The following is a 12074-nucleotide window of genomic DNA, read 5'->3' as shown; positions in this document are numbered from 1 at the left end:
AGGTATAATGCACATCATCTCGCCCAGCAGGAAGGAAATATGCTTAATAACTTGCCCCAGGCTGTCCCAGGACAAAGATCTCTAGAGAAAAGACAACCTACAGACTAGTTGCTTGCTGTTTTCCAAAACATTTGTTGGATGAAATCACATGACACATGTATCACGAACATTTTCTAATTATGTATATAAATGGGTACGTGATATGTGTGCTATTTGTGCGCTAATGTCCTAAGTGAAGTTCTGCAGACCATCTGGGTCAAAGTGCATTTCGCATGATCAAAAATGAAGAACCACTGGTCGTCACGGAGACAAGGAAAAGAAAAGAATGGGGAAAAATGCATGACAGAGTCTTTACTTTTAAATGATTATTGATACACCAAGTAATACATGTAACAAGTTCTTGAATTCTATCATCTAGTAATTTTGATTAAGAGAAACTAAAAGCAGCCCAAACAATTCCACTAGTATTCACTGTTCTAACCATTAGCAAGAATGGACTACTTTAAGGCTGGCTGCTGCTTCACACAGGTTACAAAGAACTATTTACTACTTTTTCATAGATAAAGCCCCTGACCTTCAAGAAAGTGTTAGGGAAAAAAATTATTTAATCCCTTCCTTTCTTCAAAGAATTGTTATGTGGTTGTTTTTTTTTTTAAACTAGATCTAAGAAAGAAAAAGTCAACACTGATATACATGTTGCTTGAGCCAAAAGGCATAGGAAAAAAAAAAGACAACATATAACCATTAAATTCCTAAGAAATATGAGGTAAAAAGATGAAATCTTTAGATAATTTCTAAGTCTGTACAAAAAAGCTAGATTTGCTACTCTCCAAAAAGTGGAAGGACCTATTATATAATATATGGAAATAATTTAATGCCATTTCATAAGAATGTAACTAGAGCTGTGCTAAGCTTCATATTCGTGAGGGCATCTAAAATGCCACTTCACAGAACAGGTGCTTCTCTCTTCTATCCATTTATGCGGTAATTTTCATGGATTTCTGGCCGAATGTCACAGACAAAAGCCAAGAGGTTATCCAAGACTTCATCCCTGTTCTGCCGGAAGTACGTCTGGAGGATGGTCATCTTCTCCTGGGTCTCCTTCTCCACTTCAGTGCTGCAACTGCCACGGGATCCCAGTGCCTGGAGATGGGGAGTGATGTCATGGAGGGATTATCAGAACAATGCTCTGGTTGGTCAGGTACATTTCGTAAGCTACTTGCTGACTTTTGGAGAAACCCAGGCTCACCAATCAGTATACTCAGAAGCTGGCAATATGACTTCATGGCTGGAGCACATGTGAGGTATTCCCAGAGTTAACGGGAGCCACATCTACCGAAGTAAACTACACAGCATTTCCACTGCTAGGAAATTATTCCAAAGACATGTATTCGCATCTCTCCTCTAGGAATCTGCTATATAGCCTTAACCAAAGACAGGAATCAACCTAAAAACTCAACTTGCTTCTGTGCAAGAGAACTATTCAGGAATTGCAGTGAGCTGTAAAATACAGTTTAAGGAGGGTTTGGAAAAGCAAGATATACAACAGTATCAATGTGGTTAGTAGGTTTTTTGTACCTGTGGTTTTAAATGTGGGGAGATACAAGGTTTTTAAAAACTCCTAAATAATAATAAACACAAACCAGTCATGGTGGTGCATGCCTGTAGTCTCAGCTATTCAAGAGACTGAAGCAGGAGGATCATGACTTGGAGCCCTACCTGAGCAAAATTGCAAGAAGACCCCATCTCCAAACAAGAATAATAAACACAAGGAAGATACAATTTAGGAGGAATATACAAGGAGTTTCACCATTATTGGTTAGTGTTTTAGTTCTTAAGTTCAACAGTGGATTCACTAGTGTGTCACATCTGTTCTTGCAAATATAAATATTCTAGAAGAATAAAAAATGAAACCTGTTAACAGTGACTGGCTCTGAGGAGGACTGCAGGTCTGAGAGACAGGAAAACTAATTTCTCATTGCTGCCCCCACGCCCTTTTTTTTTTTTTTTGAGATGGAGTCCCGCTGTGTCGCCAGGCTGGAGTGCAGTGGCGCGATGTCCATTCACTGCAAGCTCCGCCTCCCGGGTTCACGCCATTCTCCTGCCTCAGCCTCCTGAGTATCTGGGACTACAGGCGCCAGCCACCACGCCCGGCTAATTTTTTTTTCTGTATTTTTAGTAGAGACAGGGTTTCACCATGTTAGCCAGGATGGTCTCAAATCTCCTGACCTCATGATCCATCCACCTCGGCCTGCCCCTTTCTATTACCTGAATTTTTATCAGAAACATCTTACCTCTTCAGTTTCTCTTAGCAATTTCACACACACTGACATGAATTTTCTTTTACCTTCTATGGTCTTCACAATACAGCCAGCTTTTTGTTAACTGCTGTGCCTTCTTTATTAGAACTTAACCTATAAGGTTCTGGAAGACGCAACTTTTTGTCTGACCCTTTTTATTCACCTAACCTGTTCTTGCCTCACTATATATATATATATATATATGCTAATAACATCCCTTCATATTTGTATAATATATTAATTTGCAAAGGATTCTCTCACATTACCTATTCCTCACAATGACCTATAAGGAGGCTATCACTCCATTTTTTTTTCCCAGAGATGGGATCTATGTTGCCCAGGATGGCCTCAGACTCCAAGCTCAAGAGATTCTCCTGCAGAGCTGGGACCACAGGTGTGCACCAATGTGTCTGACTTTATCGTTCCATTTTCTCTTTTTAAGAGATGGAGTCTCACTCTGTTGCCTAGGCTGAAGTGCAGTGGCATAATCTCGGCTCACTGCAATCTCCACCTCCTGGGCTCAGGCCATCCTCCAACCTGAGCCTCCCGAGTAGCTGGAACTACAGGTATACACCACCATGCCCGGCTAATTTTTGTATTTTTTTGTAGAGTCAGGGTTTCACCATGTTTCCCAGGCAGGTCTTGAACTCCTGGGCTCAAACGATCCACCCACCTTGGCCTCCCCAAGTGCTAGGATTACAGGCATGAGCCACTGTGCCCTTAGGGCTCTTCATACTATACTATAACTGTTCGTATTACAGGAATCTCCTGGGGCATTTCATTAACAGCTCAGTTGCTAACTCATTCTTTTATGTTCAGAACCCCATTACCTGTTTCTTGAATATAAACCATATGCCAAGCTCCGCTAAGTTGTCTCAAAAACTAAAGAGGTTACAATGGAACACTGCTAGAAAGATTCAGAGCTTGGCCAAGCATGGTAGCTCACACCTCTAATCCCAGCACTTTGGGAGGCTGAGGCAGGTGGATCACCTGAGGTCAGGAGTTCGAGAGCAGCCTGGCCAACATGGTGAAACCCTGTCTCTACTAAAAAGACAAAAAAAAACTGCTGGGCATGGTGGTGGGTGCCTGTAATCCCAGCTACTCGGGAGGCTGAGGCAGGAGAATCACTTGAACCTGGGAGGTGGGGGTTGGAGTGAGCCCGCGCCATTACACTCCAGCCTGGGCAACAAGAGTGAAACTGTCTCAAATAAAAGAAAGAAAAAAGGAATCAGAGCTTGTGCTTTACAGTGCAATACCAGTACCATCTCTATAATCAACTACAGCACAGAATGTAAGAATATGAGGGCACATGTCATTGGGACCTCTTAGGCCTGTGCCACGAAAAAGAAAAAAGAATGTAAAAATATGAAGACGGGCCAGGCGTGGTGGCTCACGCCTGTAATCCCAGCACTTTGGGAGGCCAAGGTGGGCGGATCACAAGGTCAGGAGTTCAAGACCAGCCTGGCCAACATAATGAAACCTCGTCTCTTCTAAAAATACAAAAATTAGCCGGGCATGGTGGTGCACGCCTGAAGTCTCAGCTACTCAGGAGGCTGAGGCAGGAGAATCATCTGAACCTGGGAGGTGGAGGTTGTAGTGAACCGAGATGACACCACTGCACTCCAGCCTGGGTGACAGAGCAAGACTCCATCTCGGAAAGGAAAAAAAAAGGGGGGGGCTGGGCGCGGTGGCTCACGCCTGTCATTCCAGCAGTTTGGGATGTCGGGGCAGGCAGATCACCTGAGGTCAGGCGTTAGAGACAAGCCTGACCAACAAAGAGAAACCCCATCTCTACTAAAAATACAAATTTAGCCGGATGTGGTGGCGCATGCCTGCAATTTCAGCTACTCAGGAGGTTGAGGTGGGAGAATCGCTGGAACCTGGGAGGCAGAGGTTGCGGTGAGCCGAGATCGTGCCATTGCACTCCAGCCTGGGCAACAAGAGCAAAACTCCCCGTCTCAGAAAAAAAAAAAAAAATGAAGATGATGGCTGCCCTGACACAAGGGTATTTCTACATTGTTTTATGAGCAGTCTGACAACTTACAGCACCTATCAGCCCCAGTTCAAGAATCAAAGAAACATGTTAAGTTGTATTTGTATTTGTCTTATTTTTTTGTAGAGACAGGGTTTTGGTTTATTGCCCAGGTGGTTTTGAACCTGTGGCTTCAACCAATCCTCCCACCTCAGCCTCCCAAAGTATTGGGATTACAGGTGTGAGTCACTGTGCCCAGCCAAGTTTTAATGGCACTGTAATTGCCAAGAACAAAGATGATCCAGCACTTTGGGAGGTCGAGATGTGAGGATCACTTGAAGCCAGGAGTTTGAGACCAGCGAAGGCAACACAGCAAGACCCTATCTCTACAAAAACAAAAAAAATTAGCTGAGCATGATGGATCATGCCTATAGTCCTAGCTACTCAGAAGGCTGGGCAGGGGGAGGATCGCTTAAGCCTAGAAGCTCCAGGTTACCGTGAGCTATGATCACACCACTGCACTACAGCCTGAATGATAGAGTGTGACTCTGTCTCTTAAAAAGAAAAAATAAAAAATTGATCAAAATTTTTGCTACTTAATTCAAGGAGGGAGGTATGCGCCTTTAATCACTGGACTTGGGCCTGGAAGTGTGTATGCTGGAACTACTAGAGGCCACAATGTAGAACTTGAGAATAATACAAAGCCAAACACAGAGGTGAGAGAAAGTCCTGAGCATATTATTTAAGCTCTTGGGTTTTTAATTATATAGGCCAATACATTCCATTTAGAATCAGTTTTAATTATATTTTGTTACCTGCACCCAAGAGTCCTGATGGTCTTTTCTCTGTGAGGCCCTTCTCCATCCTTTCCCCTTTCCACAATTGTCCCTGCCTCCTCTGTACTCTCTGTGATCCGTTTTTGTACTATTATTGTATGCACCATGGTATAGCCTATATCACTGGTAAATGTCTGTACTATATACACTATACTAAAGTGGGGCTCCATTTGATTTATGTTTACGACCATCACGGCACTTTCAGTTGTAGCTCTGCATGATTTGCACTGTATTACTGAGTCTCCCTGACCACTGGATGGTAAGCTACACTCCATGACGGAAGGGACCATGTCTATTCCTGGTCACAGCTGATCCCTAGCATCTAGCACAGTACCTGTCGCATGTTAACTGCTGAACGGATACGTGTTAAATGAGTGAATAAATGAAAATTACGAATCAATATGAATGGAAAAACTGATCATCCTAAGAGACAGATGCCTGAGCAGCCAATAAAACACACAACTACCAAATTTTCAAACTTCGACCAGGATCTCTGAGCTATGCTGGATATTCTGAAAGCCTTGGCGGGACAGGGGATCAGAAACTAAAGCAGTAGCAAAAACAAATGGTGCCCCACCGCAGCTTCCTTGGCCTTGAATTCTTTCTCCCTCTGCAGGCGGTACTGTTCAATTTCAGCCTGAGCTTCTTCTTTGGCCTGCTTCAGCCTCCGGTTCTTTCCTGTTTTCAAAGGAGAGAGCTGTATCAGGAAGTGGTTAAAAGTAGAAAAGCAAGCTGAGACTAAGATGGTATATTATAACAATAAGCCAAGAATAAATTATGACACAGTCTGAAGAGATGTGCATGGGAAAGAGGGAATTCAGAGCTAACAAACAGTACAGGTTCCTCCCTCTTATAGGCTGTTCTTAACTAGGAAGTGACAAGACAAAAATGAATACCTTCTATAACTACAGCCCATTAAAAAGATGGAAAAAAATTGTAGAATGTGTCAGAATATTCTCTCAATCTCAACTATTAAGAACCAACATAAAATGAGTAATATTAACCATCTAGGGAACTCCTTTCCAGAAGTAAACACGTAAGTATGCTGCTGATTAAAGCTGCAACCCTACTTAGATGCTTAGCAAGAAGGCTAATAAGCTCCCAAGGGACAGCAACCTATAATGTAACTAATGAACCAACTATATAATGTAACATTGAAAACTAAAAGCAGTCCCTGTTACAAGGAAGTAATGACAGTGGTGACTGAGAAGGAATGATGAATGAGGAGCACTGGACAGTAAGACTGTACAAGCAGCTGAGAGAAGAGGAGACACAGGTATTTTGGTTTCTAGAAGTGAGTGGCTTAACATACAGCTGGAAAAAATCTCTAGGTTTGGTCAGAGTCTACATGAAAACAGACCACAAGGACAGCTAACATATACTCTCTGCTTTGAGTCTCCGCTCACCAATTAAAAAAAAAAGGGGGGGGGGGGGTTCTAGACCATCAACCAATTTATTTAATTCAGAGCAAAAGACATCCTGCATCTAAAATTAAGCTTTGTTATACGTCATTGTACATCATTGTATATCAACCGTCTAGAGCCCGTGTGGATAAATGAAAATGAACTTAACCTTCCACCTCCCGATTCAGAATAGAACTTTGGACCTGTAATGAAATGACCCCATGACATCAACATTCCCTGACACTAGTCTGAAACAATTAACAGGTCTCTCTCTAAGCACTCCAAGGACTATTTCTGCAAGTCCACATTCACTCCAGTATTATTTCTGGCCTACTACTGTCTGCTTCGGCCACCTGTAGCCCAATCCTTCACATGCTATCCTCCCATCAGCTATAATGGGCTATATTTCAAAGCTAAAGATACTTTCGAAACCAACAATCTATAAATAACAATCATGGCCTGAACATTATGCAGTAGCTCCACATGATTTCACAAGACATCACTCCCAACTCCCATAGCTCCCTGCATTTATAACTCAAGATAATACCATTTACTGCCTTTGGCAAACATCTTCAACATTCAATTTTGATAGGGGCCTCTAAAAATCAAAAATATTTAAACAGAAAATCGTATTTCTCTTAAATCTTGTTTTTCTTGGACCTTGCATATGGGAGGCAGTGTTTTGTTTCACTCCAATGAAATATGCCATTAACACAAACTTTTTTAAAATTTTAAGGTCCACACCGGGCGCGTTGGCTCACACCTGTAATCCTAGCACTATGAGAGGCCAAGGTGGGCGGATCACAAGGTCAGGAGTTCGAGACCAACCTGGCCAATATGGTGAAACCCCGTCTCTTTACTAAAAACACAAAAACTAGCCGGGCGTGGTGACAGGCACCTGTAGTCCCAGCTACTCGGGCGGCTGAGGCATAAGAATCGCTTGAACCCAGGAGGCAGAGGTTGCAGTGAGCCGAGATCACACCACTGCCCTCCAGCCTGGGGGCAACAGAGTGAGACTCCATCTCAAAAAAATAAAAAAATAAAATATATAACATAAAAAATAATAAAAAAAATTTAAGGTCCAACTCAATGATTTCATTAAAAAACTGGATGGGACCATTTTACATACTGCCTCTTCCCAACTCTTAACTGGGCAAATCAACCATAATTATAAATCAAGAAAGGCAAATTTTCAAACTGCAATTCTTCTGACTGCAATTGTTCTGTTCCTAACTATTAACAATTCTGAGACAGGCCAGGCGCAGTGGCTCATACCTGTAATCCCAGCACTTTGGGAGGCTGAGAGTTTGAGATGAACCCGGCCAACATGGTAAAACCCTGTCTCCACTAAAAACACAAAAATTTATTTTTTTATTTATGTATTAATTTATGTTTTTGTATTTTTAGTGAGATGGGCATGGTGGTGGGCACCTGTAATCCCAGCTACTTGGGAGCCTGAGGCACAAAATCTCTTGAACTCTGGAGGTGGAGGATGCAGTGAGCCAAGATGGTGCCACTGCACTCTAGCCTGAGTAACAAAGTGAGACTCTATCTCAAAAAAAAAAAAAAAATCTGAGACGTATGTTAGCCATAAACTAATACTTTGTTTTGTTTTTTGAGACGGCATCTCCCTCTGTCCCCCAGGCTGGAGTGCTGGGACGATCTCGGCTCACTGCAACCTCTGCCTCCTGGGTTCAAGCGTTTCTCCTGTCTCAGCCTCCCAAGTAGCTGGGACTACAAGCGCGCACCACCACGCCCAGCTAATTTTTGTATTTTTAGTAGACACGGAGTTTCTCCGTATGGCCCAGGCTCATCTCAAACTCTTGACCTCAGGTGATCCACCCACCTCGGCCTCCCAAAGTGCTGGGATTACAGGCGTGAGCCACCACGCCCAGCCAAATTAATACTTTTTAAAACCAATTCATAGCTACCTGAGATATATAAAACCCTGCACCAGGCTTGACAGGATAAAGGTATAAAACATAAATCCCACCTGGCCAGGGCACTCAGAATTATTCTTACCATATTCCAAGCATTTTTTTCTGCACTTCCCCAATCTATTCTCCTATGCCTCCCGACAGATAAAACTTCTGTTACTGATGAGCCATCAGAACACAAACTCTGAGAAGTCATTCTGGAAATACTCTATCAGGGGCATGACTGGAAATATTCTGGGAAGAACAAAGAACTTTCCAGTCACCGGAGCAAGAACAAAAGGCTTCTTCCCATTTCCAACACCCTCAAAGAAAGCTTTCCAAGTACCACATAACCCCTAACTGCACAAGTAGAGGAGACATGCTTGAAATCTAGTTGGATGTCAGATAGAATAACTCTTATACTAGGATAAACACCAAGGAATTACTAAGATCAGTATCTTAGCCTTGCATGGAAAAAGAGGCTTCTGAGTCCCAACTATGTTGCTTCCCAGGGTATGGATAAATCATTTCTCTCTGAGCCTCATTTTTACTATCTGTAAAATAGGGATAGAAGCATCTTTCTCGCCAGATGGGAAACTGGATACATAAAGTTAAATGAGACATAGTTTCTGTTCTCCAGAAGCTTAGTCTAGTGACTGAGCCATATAAACAAACAGGTTATTGCACCGCAGTGGCAGAAATCAGCACTTGGGAGGGACTCCAAGCCTAGTCCGGGGGAGAAGCATGAGTCAGGAAAGGTTTCCCGGAAGAAGTGTTTCCTAAATTTTGAGGTCTGATGGAAGACTAAGGGTCAGAGAACAAAGGGGAAGAGAATTGGAAAAGGCTTCTCACGTCAAGGAAACAGCGTGTGCAAAGATCTGCAGGTGAAAGAAATCATGGTGCTTCTGTGGGACCACAACGATTCAGTATGGCCGGAGGAAAGCACCAGGCCTAACCCGCAAGAGCCTCCCCAACTTCATTAAGGAATTTGAGCTTTCTTCTGCAGGCATTAAACGTATGACTGCAAAGGCGGTAGGGAAATTATATCTGCACCTATTTATTTATTTTGTTCCTTACCAGCAGGAAGTCACATATTTGCATTTTAGAAGGATGACTGATTACAGAGAGGAGAATGGATTGACTGGAGGGGACTAGAACGGGTTCTTCCACTCCCCAGTCTAGATTAAACTCACCTGTTAAATTATTTAGCAACCTTACATTTCTCCACTCCAGCCCTCATCTCTCCTGCAATTAATTAACCGACCCAATACCTGCTTCCTTCACTGCGACACTGAATGCCACGTTAGGGGAGACAACTGATGCACTGGGCACTGCGCTTGCCACATATTAGACAGAAACACACACACACACACACACCTGATGCACTGGGCACTGCGCTTGCCACATATTAGACAGAAACACACACACACACACCCCAACGATTTAGACAACTACAGTACCTTTAGAGAAACTGGTGTCCTGGACTAAGACGCTGGTAGTAGACATGGGGGAAAAAGTGAAAGATACGCAAGCCTTGGCGACTAAAGGTGGCAAACGAGGGAGGGAGAAGAGGCAAGAAGGACTCCACGTTTCTAGACCAAGCAACTGTGTGGATGCTGGCTCCTTTCACCGAGACTGACCACCACAGATCAGTTAAGTGGGAGAGGGGAAGAACAAAGAGCTCCGTTTGGAGAGCCCATTTCACATGCCTCCAGGCCCCAAGGACGGTAACCCATTATTGTCTCCACGCCCAATTTACCATCTCACATCGTGGCTTCCAGGCGATCCGCAAGCCTTCCAGAGCCTCAGCTCCTCAGAACTTCGAAACACACAACCTTCCGCGACTATACCCACGCCCGCACCCCGCAGTTTTTCGGGCCTAATCTACCCACCACCTGCGGCCCAGCGGTCTTCCTTCGACTCGCGCCACGCCGGGCAGCCCCACCCTGAAACTCACTTTTGCGGGCCTCGGACACCTTCTCGGCTGCCCGCTTCTCGGCCTGCAGCAGCTGCTGAATCCCCTGCGACTGACTAGCCATGGCGGCAGCGATTCTGAGACCAAGGCAAGCGGCCTAAAGCACCTCGAAGGCCCCTTGGGTCAGCTGACACAGCCGCCCACAATCTGCGCCTGCTCTTTGCGCCTGCGCTTGCCCCCCCCCCCCCCCCATTGTCACGTGACCGCGCAGCGTAGCATCAGCTGACCGCTCTTGGACTTCTGTGATTCGGCAGAGATGGGGCGGGGCGGGGAGGAGGAGAAAGGAGCGGAGTTCCTCGACTGCGCCTGCGCAGGTTCTCCACTCTCCTCCCCTTTCCCCTCCCTGGCCTCTTTTAATGGCTGCACTGTGGCTGGTTCACTCTGTAGCTGCCCTGTCATGTCGTTTTTGCCTTAATCTCTCAGTTTGCAGTATGCTCACATTAACGTCAAGAGAGGAGGGGCCAAGTCAAATCACTTTCCTCCTACTCTCCACACTGCCCTACTCCCTCCCTTTCTGGGACTTTCTTTGGCACTCAAAATTTTATCAGGGGGTAGTTTAGGAAGATTCTTGCCAGTTCCGGGGATAGAGTCTTGGGTTGCCAGTTAGGAAACTCGGGATCAAGTCTGCCGCTAACCCGTGTGATTTTGGACAGGTCGCTATCCTTTTCTGAACCCGAGTTCAGGAATGGACTGGACTGTTCCCCATAAATATTTAATGAAAGCCTGCTGTGATCCTAGACCACTGTTGATACTGAGGACGTAGCAGAGAGCAAGACAAACAAGGTCCCGGCGGAGCTCACAGTTTATGGACACAGACAGGTTAATTAAATAGACAATTACAAACTGTGACAAAGTCGTGAAGAAAAAATGCCGGGTGCCATAAGAAGGAACCTTTAGTAAGGGGAGAGGGATGTGGAGGTGTCTGAATGCTGTACCAAGGAAGTGGTGTTTAAGATCTGAAGGCCAGGCGCAGTGGCTCACGAGCCTGTAATCCCAGCACTTTGGGAGGCCAAGGCGGGCCGAGCACTTCAGGTGAGGAGTTCGAGACCAGCCTGGCCGACGTGGTGAAACCCCGTCTTTACTAAAAATACAAAAATTAGCCGGGCGTGGTGGCGCGCGCCTGTAATCGCAGCTACTCAATAGGCTGAGGCACGAGAATCGCTTGAACCCGGGAGGCGGAGGCTGCAGTGAGCCAAGATCGTGACACTGCACTGCAGCCAGGGCGACAGAGCAAGACTGTCTCAAAAAAATTAAAATTAAAAAATTAAAATAGGCCAGTCGCGGTGGCTCACGCCTATAATCCCAGCACTTTGGGAGGCTGAGGCCGGCGGATCACGAGGTCAGGAATTTGAGACCAGCCTGACCAATGTGGTGAAACCTGGTCTCTACTAAAAATACAAAAATCCGGGCATGATGGCGGGCGCCTGTAATCCCAGCTACTCAGGAGGCTGAGGTAGGAGAATTGCCTGAACCCAGGAGCTGAGGTTGCAGTGAGCCGAGATCGCGTCACTACACGCCAGCCTGGGTGACAGAGCAGACTCCATCTCAAAAATAAATAAGTAAATAAATAAAAATTTTCAAAAAATAAAATAAGATCTGAAGAATAAGAAGTTATCCAGGAAAGGATACTGGGGGATGGAGGCGGTGGGAGATGATTAGGGAAAAAGGACCA

At 44.8% G+C, this 12074-nt stretch overlaps 1 protein-coding gene across 1 annotated transcript; it reads right to left on the bottom strand.

The window, feature by feature from the left end:
* Positions 1-326: 326 nt before the first annotated feature.
* Positions 327-10647, bottom strand: ATP6V1G1 (ATPase H+ transporting V1 subunit G1). The gene is made up of 3 exons (XM_054501913.1): positions 10385-10647; positions 5686-5786; positions 327-1143 (listed from the first exon to the last, which is right to left on the bottom strand). The coding sequence occupies exons 1-3, from the start codon at positions 10464-10466 to the stop codon at positions 970-972; spliced, it is 357 nt and encodes a 118-aa protein (XP_054357888.1). The 5' UTR covers positions 10467-10647; the 3' UTR covers positions 327-969.
* Between the last annotated feature and the right edge of the window lie 1427 nt (positions 10648-12074).

This window comes from Pongo pygmaeus, chromosome 13, assembly GCF_028885625.2.
Source record: "Pongo pygmaeus isolate AG05252 chromosome 13, NHGRI_mPonPyg2-v2.0_pri, whole genome shotgun sequence".
In the NCBI taxonomy this organism is placed as follows: domain Eukaryota; kingdom Metazoa; phylum Chordata; class Mammalia; order Primates; family Hominidae; genus Pongo; species Pongo pygmaeus.
The sequence above is the reverse complement of the archived record's forward strand: the minus strand, read 5'-3'. Positions and strand labels throughout refer to the sequence as shown.